This window comes from Solea senegalensis, linkage group LG18 (assembly GCF_019176455.1).
Source record: "Solea senegalensis isolate Sse05_10M linkage group LG18, IFAPA_SoseM_1, whole genome shotgun sequence".
Taxonomy (NCBI): Eukaryota; Metazoa; Chordata; class Actinopteri; order Pleuronectiformes; family Soleidae; genus Solea; species Solea senegalensis.
The window spans coordinates 3233883-3256530 of NC_058041.1; the positions used below are offsets into that span (position 1 = coordinate 3233883).

Consider the following 22648-nt stretch of genomic DNA (forward strand, 5'->3'; position numbering starts at 1 on the left):
ATAGTCAAGTCTTGAACTAATGAAGGCGTGTATATGGCTACTTCGAGGTTGTGACAAGGTAAAAAAAAAAGCCAGCAGACTTTATTCGTTTCTTAAAATTCAAATTACTGTCAAAAGAAAACACCAAGTTTTCTAACAGTCGAGCAGCCAAACTGTATATAGATATACGAGATAAAGGTCTTCAAAAAGCAAACTCTCAAGAGATCATGTGAAGTTTAATTGTCAATATGACTTCTTACTATCAAGCATCTGTTCATGTAGTGGACAAAAATAGTTCAGTGCTCGTACAAGGCCACGTGTTTTTATAAAGCTCGTACAGGTTTAGTACGTTTTGACAAATCTTGGTGGATCTCTGAGACTCGTGGGTACGAGTGTTCGCTCCACGGTGCTCTGAGCTGCTTTTCTTCTACAGTAAACACGTGTGCCTACAAGTCTTCCGGGGGGTTCAACTAATGGCTTCTCATGAAGACACAAGTGTACGCCATCGAAAAAGCACTAAAACATTCAAGTCACTCTGACATTCGATTGACTGGAGCTATGCTAATGCGACATGTCAAGTTCACGTCCTCCCCGGCTCCTACTGTAGCGACAGAAAGCAAAGATTTTTTTAAAAAAAAATCAGATTCAGGTTAAAATGTTAAAATGTTAAAATGTTAATCCACATCCACATGAAGAACACAAACAAACTATTCTCTCATTTGCAAGTAAAAGTCGAGAGCGGAAATCCTTGAAAACAAACAGATAGACGGCATCGCAAAGAAAACGCTAATTATCTCTGAAACGAAACGTGGGCAGGCGCGGGGGGGGTCGGGTGGTTGTCTATCGCAGCGTGTCACAGAGGATGACAGTGCCTGAGGAGCGCTCGTGAGATCACGTCTGCAGCGCTGTCGTTAAGACAGGAGGGGTTTCACGGCGGCAGGAAAATGTGCTGACAGTATATAAAAACAGAGAACTCGTGCATCTTGTGCAATTCATAATAGTCTCTTCTTTTTTTTCTTTTAAATAAACTGCCCACACATCACTCCTTCTCCTTCTACTGTACTTCAACACATATGTGCATATTCAACATCAAAGTATGACGGAGCGAGGCACATCATTAGCAGAAGACAGAGGCGAGGGAGGATGAAATCATTTAGACGCCGCCGTGGAGAGGGAATTACTACGGCTGTCGGGATGAGGAGAATGGGGGACGGTAGGAGCGGGAAAGACGAGAGGGAGGACGAAGGAAGGGAGATAGAAAGTGTACAAATGACGGAAAGATTAAATGTCAACATCTGCGAGAGAGATAATGATTGGAGGGGAATATAAAGACAAACTACAGAGATGACAAAACCAGATAGTGTTTGTCAAGAGTTGACCCGGGCGATGGCTATTTTCCTGATAATGCATGCATGTTTTCATGAGATACACCATTTCTCCTTCCAATCATCTCCCATCCTCAGCGATCCTCTCCTCCCCTCTCGAGCGCTCTGATGTCAGCGGGCACGGGCGGCCGAGGCTGACAGGTTGAACACGGTAATTGCTAGGGACCAAAGACAAGCCATGTTTAAAACATGACACCGTTATAGGTTGTAGGTTGCACAAGTCGCGGTGCGTGGATAACAAGTGTGTGTGTGTGGGGGGGGGTTGTGGGGCTGGCACCTTTATCTGCCTCTAACTGAATAACTACACACTTTTTTCTCAAGTTCGTAAAGTCACTGTTTTTTTTTTTGTCTGGAGAGTGGCGGTGAGTGAACATTTGCATTAGAAAAGGGGGAAATTGCAGTTGCATACAGCGCGGATCTTTTGTGGCTTTTGGAAACATTCCTCACATTAATAATATCAGCGTGCGCTCTCCCTCTCTCTCAGTTAATTGCCGAGATTTGGGAGCAAAGAGACAAACACGGGGTCTGAGAGCATCACACTGGGTTCTTAACAAAAGTGCTTGCCACGGAAAACAAAAGACAAAACGGAAGAAAATGTTACTCAAACCCTCCGGTTGAAAACATTCGTCAGTGTCACTAATTTCCCACAGTGATTAGAGTAGAGAGTGTGTAGGATTTAGGGGATGATCTATGAACAGAAATATAAGTCAATATTTGAATTAATGTTTTCATTCATGCCCTTGCAGAAATAAGACCCGGGTTAGCGACCCAGTCGGAACATGTGTGCACATGGGTGTTCTCCGGGTTCTCCAGTTTCCTCCCACAGTCCAAAAACATGCAGATTTGGGGATTAGGCAAATTGGACACTCTAAATTGACTGTGAGCGTGGATGGTTGTTTGTCTCTATGTGGCCCTGTGATGGACTGGCGACCTGTCCAGGATGTACCCCGCCTTTTGCCCTATGTCAGCTGGGATTGGCACCAGCGCCCCTTGTGTGGCGGATAAAGCGGAGTTTGTTCGAGTATTGTCAACCCACATGATGGGAGTCTGTGCGCCTTGCCTAGTTAGTGGGCGCTCTCGGTTTCCTAACATTACAAAGCTCTGCATAATGTTTCTCAAGTCAGAAATCCCTGAAATGCGCACACCTTTGGGGTGTCACAGATAACAGCTCTACTTCCTTTCCTACTAAAACCCAATTAGCCAATGTGTGGCCCTCCAAAATCGGCCGTGTCCCCTTTATTTGCCTTTGGTACAGCGGGCGAGGTGGAGGGGGGGGGCTTATCGCATCAGTCTTTAAACAGAGCACAGCTCACATCCCCCCGGCGTCAGGAAGGCAAAGTCAAAGTTTGGCGAAAAACTAAAATAAGCCAGGGTGAGAGAGAGTATACTCTCTTATAGTGTTTGACAGAGCGTCGCACCATGAAAATGAAGGTCAGTCACTGGAGGAACAGCTGAGAAATAATGCATCGGGCCCGGTGTGAGGTGTGTAGGGCAAACTGATGACCTTTATTCTCTGTGTATGCATCTATAAGCGTTTCCTGTTTGTGTGGAAAACAGATGGACAGGGACACAGATATGAAATCTAATTTCATACAGGATCTGTGTGTGCATGTGCGTGTGTGTGTGTTTTTACCGTCATTGCCCTCGCTCCCCTCTCTCTTCAGCATCTGTACCGCCCCCACATACTTCTTCAACTGGACCTTCAGGACCTCGTTCTCCCTGCACAGACAGACACACACACACAGAACAAACACACACACCTTATAAGTATGGAGGAATAATATTTAAGTGGCAGTACACACACAATACACTGCATGCAAGCGATTTAGTATGTAGTTATATTCTATTACAATTCTTTTTGATGAACATTCTGTACACATTACAGCTCTGAATAATGATGATACTTTATAATAAAAACAATAATAGTATTGCAGACAAAAATAAATCAATTACAATTGGAGAAACAGGAAGAAAAGAGGAAAAAAAATGACACTTGCCAAGTTCTGCAGAGCAGTCTTGATAAGCGGGAGCATCTGGCTTTTTCCACACTCTCATCAAAAATGTTCTGCTCACCATTACAGGCAATTTGAATAAATTTATAATGATTTATAAAATCTTTAATCACGACTGAGTCACCAAGCGCAAATAATGCATCGCTGTCACCGGCGATTGTCTTAATACGACGGGTAATTACAGAGTTTAAGACTTTAATAATGTCAATTTGCCCGCCTTTAAATTATAAACAGAGAGAATATCACCATGCTCCCATGTGACAGGAAGCCAGTTATTCTGTCCGATGACTGCAGCTGCAGAGAGACACTGACAGGAAGTTGTTTACTCTGCTTCATGACAGTACGATGGCAGACTGGGGGGGCGGCAGGTGAGAAACACGCTGTGACACTGAGGAGTGCTGAAAATTAAAACACCTGAACTCTAATCCAGGTGACAGGTGACGGAGATATATTTACAAAGCTGTGACTTGATTTGTGTTTCAAATTTTCATCGCACCTACAGCACAGTCACTCTCTGTAGTCACAGTAACAGGTGGCGGCTCGGAGAGAACATCTTTACGCCTGATGTTGACATGAATCCTTTTAATCGCTCACTCACTCATACGTCGTCTAAGGCTTTATCCTCCACATGCGTGTCGTGGGTAGCTGGAGCCAAAAACCAGCTCGAATGCAGGGCAAACAAACATTCACTCTCACACTCAGTCTTATGGTGAACATGCAAGCTGCACACAGAAAGGCCCTCGGTCTAGTGCACTGAGCATTGTTAAAACCAGATCTGTAGAGGGATTGAGGCATATTTGGACATGTATACTCAAACTAGACTGTAAGAACTGCTGCAGAATCAGCCCATTAACTGCACGTGAATCTCCAAACACAGAAACAACACATTACATTTGGATATCATGGCCCCAGTGGCCTAATGGATAGCGCACTGGCCTCCTAAGACAGGGATTGTGGGTTCACCACCTGGGGAGCAGAACAGATGCCAGTTTACACTGCTTGTGCCTGGCTTCCACATGACTGGGGGTGTGAGGTTAGGTTTTCTTGCGGTACTTGCACAGAAATACACTGTCTATAATGTAAACACAACAGTAATTCTACTGACCGAAGACAAGAATGGATGCCAATGTCTTGTTTGACAAGAAAGAGTGAAAAGAATTACACTGCGCATTCAGTATTCTAGAGATACTTCAATGTCCAGCCAGTCATATCAGGTAAAGAGTCTGGGGTAGAAGAGTAGAGCTAAACGATTTGGATAAAATATCTATTCTCAGTATTGTGATTCTGATTTTTTTTTTTTTCAATCAAATATTCACCTTTAGATTTAAAACAAGATGGAGCATATATTAACTATTATACTGCAAATGACCTCCAATGTTTGTGTTGTCCACAAACCAAAGACATTCAGTTTAGTTTTAATGATTTACTGTTTGGTGCTGGTTTAAGAAATCCACCTCAAACCAGTTATCACAACAATTGGCATTGAGTTTAGTCATCAATACATGAATCAATAATTGATTCAAAAGTAGAATGATTAAATTGCAGCCTTTGCAATTGGCTAATTTTCTCAGTCAGATTATTGTCACTTGTAAATTGAGTCGTAGTTAAGAGTCCAGATTGAGCTGCAATCATAAATAAGTTCAGACTGTGTGTGTGTCAGACTGAAGCTGAAGCAGCAGACACAAAGACACAGTGATAAAGAAGCCGAGTGAGAGAAAGAGGCGGTCTCTTTACAAGCCGTTACCGTTTAAACATCATCGACTTTGGGGAGGAAATCAATCAGGGTTGGAGTGTGGCTTTATGCCCCTGGCAGTTAATTTTAACAGCCTTTGTCTTTGCTCTGCCGCCATCAACCCAAACCTCTCATTTTTTGTGTGTTCGTGTGTGTGTGTGTGTGTGTGTGTGTGTGTGTGTGTGTGTGTGTGTGTGTGTGTGTGTGTGTGCGGTGCCCTGCTTATCAGCCCTCATTCCCGACCAACAAAAGAAGCGCCTGCTGGGAGATCTCGTGAATCCACATGACGAGCTCTCAGAGGAGCCGTCCGCAACGTTGTTATCGGAACCACCCCGCAGCCCAGATACTGTTCTAGCCTGATTAAATTAGAGCGAATACACACCACTGGCTCAGAGTGTGTGTGTGTGTGTGTGTGTGAGAAGATGCATGCATATTCAGAACGGTCTCATTTCTTGTGAAAATGAAAATTGCATCTCTTATAAGAGCAGGTTGTTCAGGTGTGAGGGAACTGTGTTGTGTTATGTGAAGCTCTTATTAAAATAATCGTTTTGTAGTAAACGTATGCCATTCACTTATTACAACGGGCTGCGACGACGAATCAATGATTTATCTCATCTTCTACTGTCTACTGTCTTTCTACCTGTCTGAGAAGAATCTTCAAAATCAAGTGGTCAGCAACCTTGAGCTGTGGGACAGAGAACAACAAAACCCAGTTGGAAGCCAGATCCTCAAGAGGAAATAGGTCCTGGATGGGGCACACACTTAGGAAGCCGCCATCCAGCATTACACACCAGGCCCTAACCTGGAATCCACAGGGCAGACGAAAGAGAAGAAGGCCTAAAAACAGCTGGAGAAGGGACACGGAAGAGGAGAATCCATGCGCACATATGTAGAACATGCAAACTCCATGCAGAAAAGCTCAAGTTCCAACCAGGTCACAGTTATTAACAGTTAGAATTGTTATTACTACTATGAAAAATGCAAAAAAAATTGATAGTTGATTGGTTCGAGTTGGTTTGAATAAAAATAAAAGCTTTTAAAATGTGAATATCCTCTAGTTTCTGACACGAAACTTTAACCTCTTGGCTCTATAGCCTTTTCCTATTTCATTCCACCCTGTGTTGTGTTTTATTGTCGTATTTGCATCCCTTGAAAGGTGCTATACAATTATTATTATTATTATTGTTATTATTATTATGACTAAATTGAATATCTTTGCATTGTGGACTAAAAAACAACATTTGAGGACATTGAGGACAACACTTGAAATTTTACTTAATCTTCTACATTTTATGGACAAAACAGATTTACTGACTGTAAAAACAATTGTTAGACGCAGCTGAACCTATGAATATGGTAATCGTTTATACACACGGCAACATTTCCATTCAATCATAATCAATAATTTCATATTAAAACATTTTAAAGCACGATTTGTAATTGATAACAATAATCAAACCGCTTCACAATAAAAGGAAAATGAAATTGAACAAGTTTGAAAATGATGGGAGCAAAGCGACAAAAAGTCACCTGATGAAAGCTGATTTTCATTTCCGTAAGCCCCTCCCACTTCCCCATTTTCCACGCTTTTTCACCGAAACACTTTCACACGTACATTTTCCACCAGGTCTGATGCGGTCGTAGAAATATGTGAGTTTTGGGGTATGGGAAAACCCTGTTTTAACTTTGAAATAAAACAAAAGATGCAAAAAGAACAGTCAAATACAACACAGGGTGGAATAAAATAGGAAAAGGCTAAGATTCAAGAGGTTAAAACCCTCTGAAATATGAATGAAATCACTCAGAATTATAACCAGTCCAATATATAAACTGCATGTGATGAGCTTCACACGCACACACCAGATGTATGTGCTTTGATTGACAGTTGTGTATCTCCTGTGTATCTATATATACACACACACACATACACAACACTGCTTTGCAAGCATAAGAAGGGATTATACAAAAGTTACATCAACCGGAGCATGAGAGGAGATTATAGAGACAGACATACACGGCAACAAAATCCAGACCCAGATGAACATCACACCTGCATTTCAACATGAGCCATATGAGCGGTCTCAGGGGAAATTCGCGGCAGCTGTCGGTTGATATATAGGAGCTGTCAGTGTGACAATGCAAATAAGCAAAGGTTAAGGATGAATATTGCTCTTACAACAGCCCGAGCTGCACGGCACATACATTTTCAAAGGCAATTTCAGAGCCGACTGACAAAACACGGCTTTCGGGTTCAAAATACGCGCACGTCTGTGTCGTGTCTGATTAACAGCGGCGGTGTGTCTCGGGTCACGCAGCAGCTCTGACCACCATCGTGTTCAATTACAACAGTGACTGATTCTCCCAAATAATCCTTTTTCTTTTCTTTAGTGGTTCAGGTTTCACAAAATGTAGTTCTTGCTCATTAACAGGGCTGCAACTAACAAATATTGTCATAACCGAGTAATCATTGGTCCAAAACTGGAAACGATGATGTTCTCAAATGTCTCGTTTCGTCCACAAACCAAGACGATTCAGTTTTGATGATTTCTTTGTTATACGGAGCAAATAAATCTGAAAATATTCACATTTAAGAAGCTGAAAAATCAGAGGAACGATGGTAATAATGGGAAAAAACACTCCGATAACCGATAATTTTAAAAAGTTGACGATGGGCGATAGGAATAGCACGACAGCACCTTTTTGTGTCCAATTCCATTGGTACCTGTTGTTAAAGCTGTGAACAACACATTTGTGCTCAGTCATTTTTAAAGCTATAATCCTAAATATAGTACTCCCCAAAAAGGCAAAATAAACAGCCCAAACATGACTCAGCTAAAATGCTTTTGCTGGTGTTTATTTAAATTTTTACAGTCTGTGTGTAGTGAAGCATGCGATAAATACGATTTTTGGATCGTATCAGATTTTACATTGCATTAATTTTGTCCAATATCCGATCAAGGTATAGATTCCCATCCCTAATTGACGATTTTCATCCAGGACCTATTTCGTCTTGAGGATCTGGCTTCCAACTGGGTTTTGTCCTTCTCTGTCCCGCAGCCCAAGTTTGTAATTGGGAATGGTCATAAACGGTAAATGCTAAGCAGTCAAATTATCCTCTTTCTTGCAGTGACTTCAAAACACGTAAACATCACGTGTTATGAGTTATGACATAAGCTGCAGGAGGTCGACTTGAAATCGTGGCCACAGGTAACGTGCACAGCTCCGTGTGTGGAGTGTCCGAGTTTGAATATCAACAGTCATTCCTACTCCACCTTTAAGAGACAGACTGATGATAAAACACTAAATAAACTGTGAAAAAACAACTGTGCATTTGCAAGTTTTTTTGCAAATATTTAAATATTTTGTGTGAGCTGAAGTTTATGAATGTTCTTTGCATAAAACCAATAATGTAACATAAAAGCAGAAAGAGCAAGTTGGAGAGACAAAAAAGAAAAACCCCTCACAGTAATTACTTGATATGTTGACTTGATTCCCAGAGGTCTTTTTGTCTTCTTCCTCGCTACAATTCTCCCATCCCCTCCCTCTATTCTCCCTGTGTTCAGTAGCCATCTTAACGTGCAATAAACATCGCTAAATTGGCTGTTCTTCAGGTACACTCCGGCTTTGTTTGGAAGGAGTAAATGAGAAGTACAAAGATGCCCTCAGAGACAGTCGGCGCAGGAGCTGAGTTAATGCTCTTGAGTGCAATTTACCACAAAAACCCTCTTAAAAGAAACACTTCAAAAACGCACTCTTGTGTCAGACTTCCAAAAGTCCAGTGCTTGAATTTGTATAAACTCACAAAAAAACACAAGGCTAGGCTAGGCTACGGTGCGGGGCCCGGTTGTTGGAGATGGAAAACGAATGCATCCCCGAAGAGGTTTGACACAAACGACTTCCCAGACAAAGAAAAGAGCGAGCCTGAACACTCCCAACGAGTAAAACTAGACAAACTACACAGCTGCTCCTCTCTGCCACTTCTTAGATGAGCCACACCAGACTGTCTTGAGGAAAGATGGCAGCTCTGCCAGCTAAGAAAAAGGCATCTGCTCCCATTTCTTGTGGGTTTGAGCATGCGTGTGTGTGTGTGTGTGTGTGAGCCTGTGTCCGCCTGTCCAAACACCCCCTCACACTATGACGAGGTACCACTTCCTGGCCCAAGCCCACTTGACTGGCTGCTTTCCTATCTTCATGATGTGAGAGGCCTGCTCTGCCAACTGATGTCTAAATAGGGAGAAGAATTGGTTGTGAAGCGTGTGTGTGTGTGTGTACTTGTATTTGTTCTGGCATAAACACAGAACTTGTCAGAACCAGCAGTCCTCATGAAGACCAAAACCTGGTCCTAATGACACAGAACCTCATTTCTGAGCAAGTGGTTTAAGTTTAGGGCTAAGATTTCAATTGGTTAACTGGTTCTGGACGTCTGCATGAACCTGTGTGTTCTTGTATTTACATTTTTCAGGGTTAAGACCTGGTTTGGGAATTAGGGTTAGAATTGGGTTTAGGTTAGGGTAAGTGGCTAAGGAATGCATTGCACCTATGACGTACCTTAAATGTATTTTACTTGAGGAAACGTACTAGTATCTTTATCAGAAAATGACTTTGTTATTTTTATAATATTACTTCAGTAAAAGTCTACTGCACTTAAGTCATATTCTGATATAAAATGAACTTTAGAAGTAAAAGTGGGTTCAATTCCTTGAGCAAGACACTTAAACCCATGTTGAAATGTATGAATGGGTGAAAACTACAGTGTAAAGCAGCTCAATGAGACTAGATAATTATATAACTATATAAATACAGTCCATAATACCAATGTTTCTTCTTCTGACTAACAAAGATAAATACAAATAACAAAGTAAAGTACAGAAACGGAGTATTTGTACTTTATACATTACAACCCTGACTATGTCCACTTTGTACTTTATACATAGTCAAATTATAAAGTGGACATTGTACTCATGTCACTGATTTTATTCTCTAAATGGGAACATATTTAGCAAAATTACCATTAACTCCTCAGGAAAGTGTTGACAAGACGTCATAAATCAAATGAGAAACAGGCAAATGTTTGTTTTGTAGTTCCTACATTGCTTTTTGGTGAGTGCATGTACGTATTGAGTTGAATGTGCAGCAAGATTTCCGGCTGGAAGGCGCGGATGTGAACTGTTCTGTGTCACCGTGCGAGTGAGGGTCTTACGTGTTCATGTTATATTTGGACGGATGCTTGAATAAGGGTCCAGCTGTACATCTTGAGTTTTTTGTGTGAGTAACATAGCGAATGAGAATGAGCGCGGCAGGCAGAGGCTCGTTTTAGCCCACTCCCCTCTGCCGGAGTTTACGTCAGCCCGAAAAAATCTATCTATGGTGACTCGCTCATTCTCTGCCGCCTCCGCATAAAAGCCGGGCTCAGACTCACTCACACACACACACACACACACACACTTATGGCAGCACTTAGCTCAAATAGCAAGACCATCCTGATTCTGGTTAAAGTGAATTTTGCCTAATATCAGTGCCCATTAACTGCGTCAAATGGCTTCTTAAAGAGACGTGACAGCAGTGGAAGTGCTGGAGTTGGGTGAAGGTCAAAGAGGACGCCAACCGTCCCACAAGTGTTAGGATGTTACCGTTCAGGTGTCAGATTTTAGATCAGGCTTCCTGGCTCCCGGTACACCCTCAGTGCGAAGAGAAGCACAAAGGAATTGTGGGATACATAGCAACCGTTGCCAGTAGCCCCTTCTTACTGAATGATTCTTCTGACAGCTTTCAGCGCTCACTCAGTGGCTAGCTGCTCCTTCGGTGATATTTATAGCCGCTATTGATCGAGGCAGATTTGGCTGAGAAGGGAAAAGCAGCACTTGAGATTTAGCGCGCGGACAATAGCGCTGAGTGTGAGTCTGCGTGTGCACTCAGACTCAGACGTGTGGACTGTATGTCACAGTCGCCCGCAGAGAGTGCAGGGCAAACGTGACGCCATCACTCACTTCTTCCTGGAGCAGCCTCCGCCACTTCCCCCCGCTCTCTCTCTCTCTCTCACCAATTGCACTTTAACGTGCTTCATGTGACAAGGAAATCATCAACTCTTGGCAACGTCCACCGCAGACTACGAGATCATCAGCTGCAGCCGTCCCTTAACACGTAGCAACTTTGATTAGCTGGATCAGTCCTAGCAGGTGGCTTGGCTTACTGTAGGAGGCTACTATCTGAACACAGACTCGCTGAGACTGCTGAAGGATGACTAATCCTCTATTTAAAGGGCTCGGGGCTCAACTGAAGACTCCTGGCATACAGGAAATCAATTGTCGATGCCGGGGTGACGCAAATTCACTTTCAGGGGAAACTGTGTGGCTCACTTAGTGGGACAAAAAAAGTGTGTGAGCAAAGTGTGTTTCATCTAGAAATTAACAATCCACAATGAGCGTGCCAATAATTTTCAATCAAGAGGAGACCTAACACTGATACTTGGAGAAACGCAGTCCCTCTTCCTGTCTGGGTTTAGCAGTAATTACTGTGATTATGTGCATAACAGCGACGCAGCTACTGTAGGCACACAGCACAGTCAGCAGCGACAAAGCAGAAGGTCCTTTGCACTGTAACAGCTTTTATAAAATGTCTAATGGTGTTGTTGGACAGCAGTTAGTAGTGGAAACTTAAAAACACAGTATGAAACAGTATGTCATCTCTTTGGGACTTTGTAACTTCACATTTCGGCTACATGTTGACCCAAACAGGACAAGGTTTAAACACGTGTTTGGCGACTGCCGCATGTCACAACCATGTTCTCTGTAACTTTTCGTGGGCCTTTATTTTTTGTTTTCAGTCATATTTCATCCCGTTAGCAGCCATTTCTATTTTCTGTTAATGATAAGTAGATAAAATGTTGACAGAATCAGTCTATGGAAAGCTTAATTAACCTTAATCTCCCTCACTGTGTGCAGAAATTATCACATTGATGTACTCAGGTTTCCCACACCTTGGTTGATATCAAATTCAAGGACTAGTCAAGGACTTTCCAGGACCAATTCCCTCAAATACAAGTACTGAAAGTGCTGAATGTGTAACGTTACTCGCTCATTTTTCTGTATGACCTTCACCTAAATATATCAACTTCTTTCCTCAAGCACTTTCAATGACATATGTTGATTTTCAACACTTTGAAGGGCCTTGAAATGTTTTTTCCCAAATCTGCAAATGTTCAAGGATTTCAAGGACCCATGGGGAAGCCTGTGTACTCAACATCCCAGCTACTTCATACCTGGCCAGTGCCTGGACCTTGGCCGAGTGTCTCTCCTCCAGCTCGGCCAGCTTCCTCTTCAGCAGATCCGTTTCTTGCCTCAGGCCGGCTGAGTGTTCCATCTCCCCATCCAGCAGAGAGCGGAGAGACCTGACAAACACACACACACACGTCACATGACTGCATTAAAACCACAGGTTTGCAGACCCTAATCTTTAACATTCACACAAAGCAACCGTTGACATTTGGGTCACGTTATTTAACGACAGATAAACGTAATCAAGCGTTCCTTAATTTGACTAGCAGAGTTAAATTCAGACACTCATCTGTGAGTGCAACACTGTTCATTTTATGCCACTGGTCCGAATCACAGTTTGTCATTCAAAAAAAAAAAAATCTAAATGCCACTTGGCAGACGACTCGCATTAATTATGATTAATCACAAAAGATGTTGAATCCTGAAACTGTTTATTCTGATCACGTTCTGCCACAAAACAGCCTCTCGTCTGAGGAGGGAGAGAAAACAACCTGACGCGATTTATGTGGGAGATCATAGCGATAACGTCTGTGTGTTTGTGTGTAGATAAACATTCATTTTTTCCCCCCTCCAACGTACGTGTTTTGTTCCTCCAGCTCGTCCTTTCTGTTCATCATGGCTACGATGGCCTGGCGCAGCTCCACTGCAGAGAAGAGAGCAAGAATGTGAGACTAAAACTACCCCAATATACATAAAATAAACATGGCAGACGCGACACACCGCAATAACCATAAACTAATGACTTTCAGTTTGCAAGTGTGGAAATAACACAAGCCCACTTTCACTCCTCGCCGTCCTGAATTAATGCTGCACTTTTGTTCCACCCCTGCTCTGATAAAATTATGTTTTATATTCCACCGCTGACAGAAGTTTCTTTTTTTCCCTCCGCCTCACAGAGAACAGGTTGTTTATTGCAAAATCTCACTTTTATGGTTTCTAATATAAAAAACACACACGAGACAAGACAATAATGTAGAGATAAATGTAGTGGTGAGAGAAAAGAAGTGCGTTACTCCTTAAGAATTATTGAAAAAACATATTTATTCCGCGCATTATTCAAACAACAGCAGTGTGGGCTACGTGAACGTGTCAAGTTTCTTCTAAATGGAATTTAGAAGAAACTGTGGAGTCTAATCAAAGAAACATGCAAGTTAGAGCCATTTCCACTTATAAATAACTCGAGAAGCACCTGGTAATGGGAACCAGAGCCCACAAACAAAACTGATCTCACATTTATAATCAAGACGTGATTTGCATGAAGCTGGAAGCGGCTGTTTAAATATTTATTAGCTTACACAGTCACACAAACGACAACGAATGATCCGTGAGGCAGAAAAGAAAAAAGAGAAGTAAAAGGAGCCAAGAGTAACAGCTTTAAGAATCAAAGAAGTCACTGAACCAGGATCACGTCCATCTGTTCATGTGGATACGATATGCAGATCACGGTGCTCATGCCGTCCACAGGGGGAGCCACTGCTCTCAAAAAAACCAACAAATTAATGAATAATATAATAATGGCTGAGGGATAGAAAGACTCGCCTTTCAACGTCAAAGCTGAGGGTTCAATGCTGGGCAAGATACCAAGCGCTGGATCATGAAAATTGATCATATACAGTGATGAGATAAGCGCTGACAAATTGTGTTTGCAAGGATGAAAGTGTGACACTGCAATTATACTCGCTATAGATTCAGTCGATATGATGCAGATTAATCAGTAAACTAATCTGCATCATATACGGGGAAGTTATTTGACGGCTGATCATCTATATTAGGGCTGGGTATCACCCTGAATGGATTCAAATCCTGATTGGATATGATAGCAGTTTATTTAGAGACATCCCCATGCATGCCCTCTTTTGCTCATCAGAGGAAGACAACAGTGATGTTATGTTGCCTCGTGGCGACAATGGAGAACACAAAGGAACTTAAAATGTCCTCCAGAGCCAACAAATGTGACAGCAAAGCATCTGAAATGTGACTTGTGGAAGTAGATGGCAAAGTAATGAACAAATCTGACCTGTGATGGTCTCACAGGATAACGGCACATCATTTAAATGGAAAGTGGAAAATGAATTTTCTTCTAGAACTCAGCCTCAACCTGTCCGTCTAGACTTTTTTTTGCTTATTTTAACCATAAAAAGGGCCAGAAAATGTCCTGTGAGTACTTTTCCCAGTTTTCCAGAATAACTTTCAATATCTGACATGTTATTTGTTTTTTTCCAACTCTCTCCTCTCTGGAGACAAAGACGCTGATTTGCCGGCTTCCTGCTCATGCAACAGCGCAACTGACATTCCATCATTTTTCCAAGAGACACATTACCGTACTGTTATTGCGGTAATGCAAAGTGTGCTTGCACAAACGTGTCGTCTGCGATACGCTCGGTGTTAAACGGTTAAGGACAGATTCAGGACTGTTTTTACCCATTAACAAAGGAAAAACACCAAAAACACTGGCTTGTGTTGGCCTACTTTTGAAATAAAACACAGAACTATGTAGATCGAATTGAGAATGAATAAAATAAAATCCACTTTGCAATAAATAAATAAATAAACATTTGGGGGATTTTATATGTAGTTCACAGTGGAGAAAACCTGCTGCCACAATTATGTGGATCCAAATATGGACAAGACTCATTTTCAATATCACAGACAAAGTATATTTTAGTGGACGAAATATCCCTAGGGGTCTGCAACCCGCAGGTTCTGCCTCATTAGGACCAAGTTTTGGTCTCCACAAGGTCTACGAGGTCAAGTGTTTATGCCCGAAAAAAGAGGAAACAAATACAAGCACACACACACACACACACACAGAGGGACAACTCCATTCTTCTAACTAATGTAGGGTGTCAACGTAGTTTCAGACATAAGTAGGTCTCCTTCAGCTATGAGCAAAGAGCCCAGCTGAGTGAGGAGGAAGAGGAGGAGGAGGAGAACAAAGAGTAAGAGGAGTGTGATAAAGAGGCACGACGCCAGAGCAGAAAAGAGGACATTTACTTTATTATCAGCCCCACCACTCCATTCTCTACATCAGCAGGCCAGAAATAAACGTGACCTTTACTCCAACTACACGTTTACAGTGGTGGAGCCATTAGGGATATTAGCAGAGCCAGAGACGACTCTGACGTCACGGCACACGTGCATGTGTGCGTGTGTGTGTGTGTGTGTGTGTGTGTGTGTGTGTGTGCACGTGTCTCCATGAGAACCTGCATGTCATAGCTTAATTGTTCCAATAATAGTGGCATTAGCACAGAGCTAGACCATGTAATCGGGGGCTTTGTGAATTACAGACTTCATACTCTCTAATCAATGGAGTGCTGGGTCTCACATGCAATCAGACGTGGACAGATACGACTGAGAGAGAGAGAGCAACCACCACCACCACCACCTCCACTCACTCTCCTTCTATCTTTATCTTTGATGACGCAAGAGTGCTTTTGGTTTTTCAGCTTCTTCTTTGACGTTTGAGAATATCATCATTTCCCGGTCTTTGGGAAACATATTTTTCCAACATTTTATGAACTAATTTGTGAAATAAGAAAAAATACGATTATAATGATTAGTTGCAGCCCTACCTTTGTTTACATTTTATGTTTTCTTAATCTACGTAATCTATGTTGGTATTTTTTTTTTGTTTGGAATTTAATTGAGAGTTTATCGACATTCCAAAAAATATAGTACATGCACATCCGCTCATTCACACACAAATTTAAGATAGACAGTAAAAAAATGAATATCAATGACTCAAAAATACTATATAGATCAAAAAACTATAAAAGTATATAGAAAAATTTTAAATTCCAGTGTGGGCTGCAACTAATGATTACTTTCTCCATTAATCGAGTAATCGTTTGGTCTAACACAAAGTTGATTGGAGTTCACCAAATATGCAAATTATGATGTTATTAAATGTCTTGTTTTAGTCCACAAACCAATATTGTTCAGTTATAGATCCTCAAACTTGTCCACAGTGACCTCACCAAAGTTTGAAGATGACTGCGTTAAAGCTCTAGGACAAGTTTGTTCAAATACCGTTGGCCTGGTTTAGAGCATAGGTCATCATCGATTTCTTTGACCGTCCAAACCTAATAAACGTGTGTGCCAAGTTTCGTTCATGTATGTTAAACAGGAGTTTTTCAGTTTTTAGCCCCTCCCACCGCTAAATTTTGACGCCCATTCATCTATCGACTTTCACACGTACATCACCAGGTCTGATGTGGTTACAAATATCGGTGAGTTTTGGGGGCATGTTCAGGCCCCCAAAAATCCACATTCACTTAAGAAGCTGAAAAATCTGAAAGCTTCTTGAAATTATTGGAAAAAAAACACTCAAACTGATTATTGGACAATCGATTACCAAAATAGTAATAATAATAATTTAGTCATCGATTAATATTCAATTAGTCCGAGCAGGGGGAGTTTATTTGTTTACTTTTATAATGTTTTGATGATCCAAATATATTATTCTTTCTCTAACAGCCATTTATATTCTCAGTTTTTCCACACACACACACACACATTAAAAAAATCAGCAGGAGTTTGCAATAATCTGTGTGTGACTCACAAGCCTCTATCATTAACAGGGCAAACACTATTCTTCAGCAATGTTGTGATGATACATGTTTCCTATTTATAGCACGTCTCGTTCTCCACTTGTCTTTTTTTTTTAATTCTGACTGAACAGAATTGTTAAGAAATGAAGCAGTAGCAGAAAATGAAGATATCATGACATTTTGCCTAAATATGGGTCAAAAAACAACGTTCTACATTTCCAACTATCGCTCCTCTTGCTCATCAACGGCCTCCTCAGTAAAAGGTCACTTCTTTCAAACCTCTCACCTTCAGATTCATGTGTCGGACAACTTTGTATGAGGGAAAAAAAGAATAACACTGATGAAATCATGACGTAACATCTTTTCCTATCATGCGTTTGGAAAAATCGCATAATTTCACATTTCACAGCGTTTTCTGTCGCACATTCATCATCCTAATGAGTACAAAGAACTCCACGTCCCTTCAAACGCTTCCTTTATGAGATTATGAGACATATTTAGCGAGTACATGTTAAGAAATACTTACAGACAGAAACCCAAGGGCAAAATCTGCAATGATGTATTAAAAGTGATTGTAATGTGATTGTCATTTTTGGGGCCTTTTCTACTTCCTAATCAGCGTTTCCTACATTTTCACACAAAAAAAAAGGCTGCTGTATCTGTTGCTTTAAGTTGTAAAGGGGGAGCAAAAGTACTGAGACCATAGATGTCGAGAGCAAGAGAGCGAGAGCCGAGTTTTGGGGCTTTTTTTACAGTTGAGGAAAAAGTCAAGGGTGGTGCTTCCCTTCTAAAATGCCAAACTCTGTTTTGGCTGCGTTGCATTCTGCTCTATTCGTAAGAATGTGTTATCTGTGCCTCTGTCGGCATGGATTTTTCCCGCTGTGATTGCTGAATGTCAGGCAGTCTGGAGAAAATGCTTGTTGCTCTTTGATTTTTTTTTTTACAGAGGCAGGAGAGACTCAAAAACTGCAAGATACAGCAACGTTACAGTGAATTCAGGTCAGGTAGTTTTATATAACCGTGTATGTACAGTGGTGCAGAAATGTAAGGTGACGTAGCATCAGATTTACCTTACAACAATGAACAAATAATCTATTATGTAATCAAACTAGAGCTGTCAGATTTAAGAAGGCCTTGCGTTGCATTTGCATAATTCTAGAATTAGTTTTATTTGCAGATTTCAAATTAATTGTTTTAGGGTAATCAGTGATCTGTTTGGAGTTTGCACGTTCTTCCGTGTGTGTGGGGGGGGTTTTCTCCTCACACAGTCCAAAAACATGCAGACACTCTAAACTGCCTAAAATAGCCTTTTGCCCTATGTCAGCTAGCACCAGCGACCCTTATCGCAGAGGATAAAGTGGTAGACGATGAATGAAAAGCGGTACGGGACATAAAACTGTTTTATTGTACGGTGTTTTTCGCGATTTCACCCCTTTTTCAACAAGAAACTGAAGATTCACTTCCAATTTTGTTGTTCAGGTGACTGCACAATGACTATTGAGACAATATTCAATCTCAATATCGATGTGTGAAAATAACCTCTTGGGAGTCCACACTTCTTGAAAAAATAAAATTTTCCTTTGTGCCAGGAGTTTGCACATTGACACTCAATATTTTATGGTGTGATGAAAGAAAGAAATTAAGAAAGAAAGAAAGAAAGAAAGAAAGCTGCACACCACCATGAAAACATGAGTAAAATCCACTGTTCCAAGTAAATCAAGATCAGAGAAAGCCAGGCTGACGCTGTAGGTAGGACAACGACCCTGAACACTGATGTGAATCTACTTTAGAATAACTTTGAACAAAGAAAAAATCCACCTTCGGAGCCCGGTCTTATCTGAGACGCTGTGGACTGAGCCCAGAGCATCGTTCACATCAGGCATGATAAGAATGCGGCTGATTTTGTGGGAAGAAAGGTCCGGAATTATTCCTGAAGGATGTGCAGGTCAGATCTGCAGCTATACGCACAAGCTCTTCTTGGAGGCTTACATACGTACTACTCTGTTTTTATTCAACATAAAACAGCATTTTCAGATGCAAAAAAAAGATCTCCAGTGGAGCTTTTCAGCTCAGTTTCAAGTATGAAGTTGATTCTCTCCTCTGCAGTTGTTTGTTGAAGAGAGTATTACTTAGGAGAAACAACAATGGTGAGAAGTAGGACAAGGATTCGCTCGTTAACGGGACAATGTGGGGAAAGCGAAACAGAAAACGTCCGTTTTAACAGAGCGTTTCTCTCGCAGCTGATACCTGAGACGGAAGTAAATGCAGGTAACTGCACCATTGTTTATTAAAGGTCTACATGCTCTGAGCAGCGTTTCTTAAGTTCTAATATAAAATGTACTTAAGTTTTAGAAGTAGGATTGAGCCATGGTGGCTCAGCGGCAGGGCGAGTTGTCTTTCAACTGGAAGGTTGCGAGTTCAGTTTCTGGCCTTGTTAGTCTATATGTGTTCTTGAGCAAAGACACTTAACTCCATGTTGCATGTGAATGTTAAAACAGTAGTGTAAAGCAGCTCATCAAGACTAGAAAAGCTCTACATAAATACAGACCATTATTAACTCTTCTTCTTCTGATTGTATTTGGTAGTAATGAGTAAAAAAAATAAGATAGTTAGAAATGTAGTGGAGTAAAAGTAAAGTCCAGATATGTGAATTTTGTACTCAGTCCATTTCCTTTGCCACTCGACTGCACTGTACAGTGTTTATCTTTACCGAGGCGTCATGGAGCGTTTTTCCTTTTGAAACCTGTTTTCTCTCCGCCTCCCTCCGCACTCCGGCGATTTGTAGATTACCAGCTCTTTCCATGACCCCGTGACCCCCTCTTACCGAGAGCTAATAGATTGTACGGCGGCTCACTCCCAGTACTTACAGGCTACTGAGCTCACCTTTCCTACCCCAGCTCTCAGTCTCTCTCTACATCACACACACAGAGAGAGAGTGAGAGGAGAGTCCACAGAATCAAAGAGTCTAATCCGTGATTAGCCGCGGAGCAGAACACCAGCCACGTTCACAAAATGTTCATCGAGTGGGTTTTTCAGATCTAAAATGTTCTCACAGCGGCTGATGCAAATTGCAGGAATCTTCCTGCTCCTCGCAGAAGCAGGTTCCTTCTAGAAGAACAGATCAGACAGAGTGTGTATTTAAAAACAGCACCATGTGCGTCTGCTGGAACGACGGTGCCACCTGGTGGATTTGTTCGCTCTGAAGGAACAAAACAGTGGTTTTGAAATCTCCCGACTCGTTGCAATTAGTTCACTTTTAACTGCAAGGAACGACGACGGCGAGGTCTGCGAACACTAATCAGTAAGCTTTGATTTAATTTGTCACAGACAACAGTGTGTGTGTGTGTTTGTGCGGTGAGATTCACAAACAAGGACGACGACCGTGGGATTCATTAACATCACAAACTTCTTGAGATAAGGGTGCTGTCTGATAAAAAAAAAAAGCTCAGGTGAAAGGGTTGATTTAATTAGCGTGGTCTTTACAGTCATATCTGATGTGCGTTTGATTTAATTTAGATTGAAGGGAATTGTACTGAGCCCTGCATGTAAACACTTTTAATGAAGTCTCCAAGAGACACAAAAGACTAGCTTAGTTTAGTGAGGTTGGATTTTTTTTATGCAAGGCTTCATACGTCTAAGTTAATGAGCTCACAGAGTCACTCATGTTCCTCTGCTTCAGATACTTTAGATGAAAACAATCTCCTCATGACAGAAGAGTGACGATGGACGCCACCAGTGCACGATGATGATTTCGTTGGACAGAACGGGGTTTTTCGAGAACAACGCAAACAAGGCGGGCGAGAGAAAGTGGGAAACTGGTAAGCGGCGGGGAACACTGACTCACCCACTGTCATGGACTCTGGCAGAGCAGATGTTGGCAGCGCGCTGCAGAGCGGAGCAGGCTGCGCCGGTGGACTCGACTCCATACTGCAGCGCGTGAGAAGAGATAGACAGAAACTTATTTGCTTTTACACGATATGTCAACCACCATCCCCCCCCCGACGCCACAAACACTTACTTGAATGTGAGCTCCGTCCTGCTGCTCTCACAGTTTGCCACAGGCCCTGTTGACTCACACCGAGCAGGAAATGCAGCCGTGTCTTCCACAGAGTTCAATGAGACAAAATAAAAGTGAAAATAAAGCCACGGGGCCATTGAGAAAGTCCCTAACGCTTGTCTGAGGTGCATTAAAGCAGCTGCTGCCAGTAACTACAATCAAAACAGTGTCAGCTAACAGTCCCAGAAGGGATTAAAACCTGATTTGGTACACAAAGAATACCAGGAAGTTTCTTTTTGCCTCGATGTATTTCTTCCTGCATGAATGTGAGTAACATCTGTGTGCTTCGTACCTGGCTGAGGATCAGCAGGGTTCAGAGGAATGAGGACGTCTGAGCTGCTGTGGTCCGCCATCATCTGCAGAGGGCTCCACGTGGACACACTGGACAGACTCCCGACCACCACCCTAAACCAGAGCAAGTTCAATTCAATTTCGGTGTGTGCTGATTGTTGATTTGTGTACACCTTGAATAAAATGCCTACATTTGTATTCATTTTCTTTAATTGACGTGATTATAAGTATGGCAAATTGGCAATCAGCAGTTCCAATATGCAACACGTGTGCCAACAGTCGCTGTCACTGGATTACGCCATCACTAAATCATATTTAAAAATACAGTTATGCTCGGGCAAGTTCTCATCTTTTCCATCTATTATTCTTTAGTAGATTTATGGACTTTTATTAACAACGGACATCCGAGATAATGACGATTTATCTGCTAATAAACAAAAGTAATCCCAATGTTTGACAAATTAAACAAAGTGTGTAACTTCTGGTGATTGTTTTTGTTCTTGATGTTGTTATTCTGCCTCTGTTCGGTCGTGTGAAGAGAAATGATGTGACATTATCTGTCAAGAAATACTATGAGCGTTTGTGTGTATACAGCAGCAGAGCAGACTTCTGAGTGACCAGGTTTTAGTGAGCAGCAGACTTCACTTCTGACACTTTTCATGGACACTTCTTTGTGTTTTCACTCGTACTCCAACCTGGTTGCCAGTCATCTTGCTTTAATAGCGTAATTCTGCTGTTGCCTCTGTTTGTCTTTTGACATAAAATTAATAACTCACTTCCTGTGTGGAGTGTTTTTACAAGTTCATATTCAGCAGAGGGTCGTCACACTCACTGGTCAGAGCTGTTCCTCTCCTCCTCCTGAGTTTGCACTCTGGATTTGTACACCTCCTCCTCTTCCTCCTCGTTGTCTATTCTCTTACTGTCGGGAAGGGGAGGCGCGGCGATGGGCGACGTTCGACACGGATGGGGCGACCCCACCCAGCTGACGATGCCCGACTCAATCAGGCCATTCTGGGCCGGCGAGTGGGAGAAGGTTGGCCCCAGAGGGTCTATGCCTTCCTCCACACTGCTGTGTGCAGGAGCCGTGTGACTCTTCCTCAGCGCGCCCATCTTCTGAGAGTCCTCGTCCCCGTCCTCCTCGTCCTCCGCCCCACCGTCCAGATCGTCGTCAAAGGAAATGATGTTGGTGATCTTCTTTTTCCTGCGGCGCTCCCTCTTCAGCCCGGAGTCTGAGCAGGATTAAGACGGAAAACAATGAGGCGAACAAACGCTTTAATCTCCACCCTCGGTTAAGAGGAACTTGAATTAATTCAACACTTTCTCTCATTGCCCTCCAAAAGTTCGTATTAAGTTTAGCAATGGTGACAT

At 42.1% G+C, this 22648-nt stretch overlaps 1 protein-coding gene across 2 annotated transcripts in view; it reads right to left on the bottom strand.

The window, feature by feature from the left end:
• Positions 1-22648, bottom strand: part of snx29 (sorting nexin 29) — a 123194-nt gene that overhangs the window by 91499 nt on the left and 9047 nt on the right. For both annotated transcript variants that reach the window (XM_044013408.1, XM_044013407.1), the window contains exons 8-14: positions 22113-22509; positions 21282-21394; positions 20951-21047; positions 20777-20859; positions 12962-13025; positions 12367-12495; positions 2998-3083 (exon numbers count right to left, since the gene is read on the bottom strand). In XM_044013408.1, the coding sequence (XP_043869343.1) occupies positions 2998-3083; positions 12367-12495; positions 12962-13025; positions 20777-20859; positions 20951-21047; positions 21282-21394; positions 22113-22509 (969 nt within the window). The remainder of the gene's footprint in view (positions 1-2997; positions 3084-12366; positions 12496-12961; positions 13026-20776; positions 20860-20950; positions 21048-21281; positions 21395-22112; positions 22510-22648) is intronic.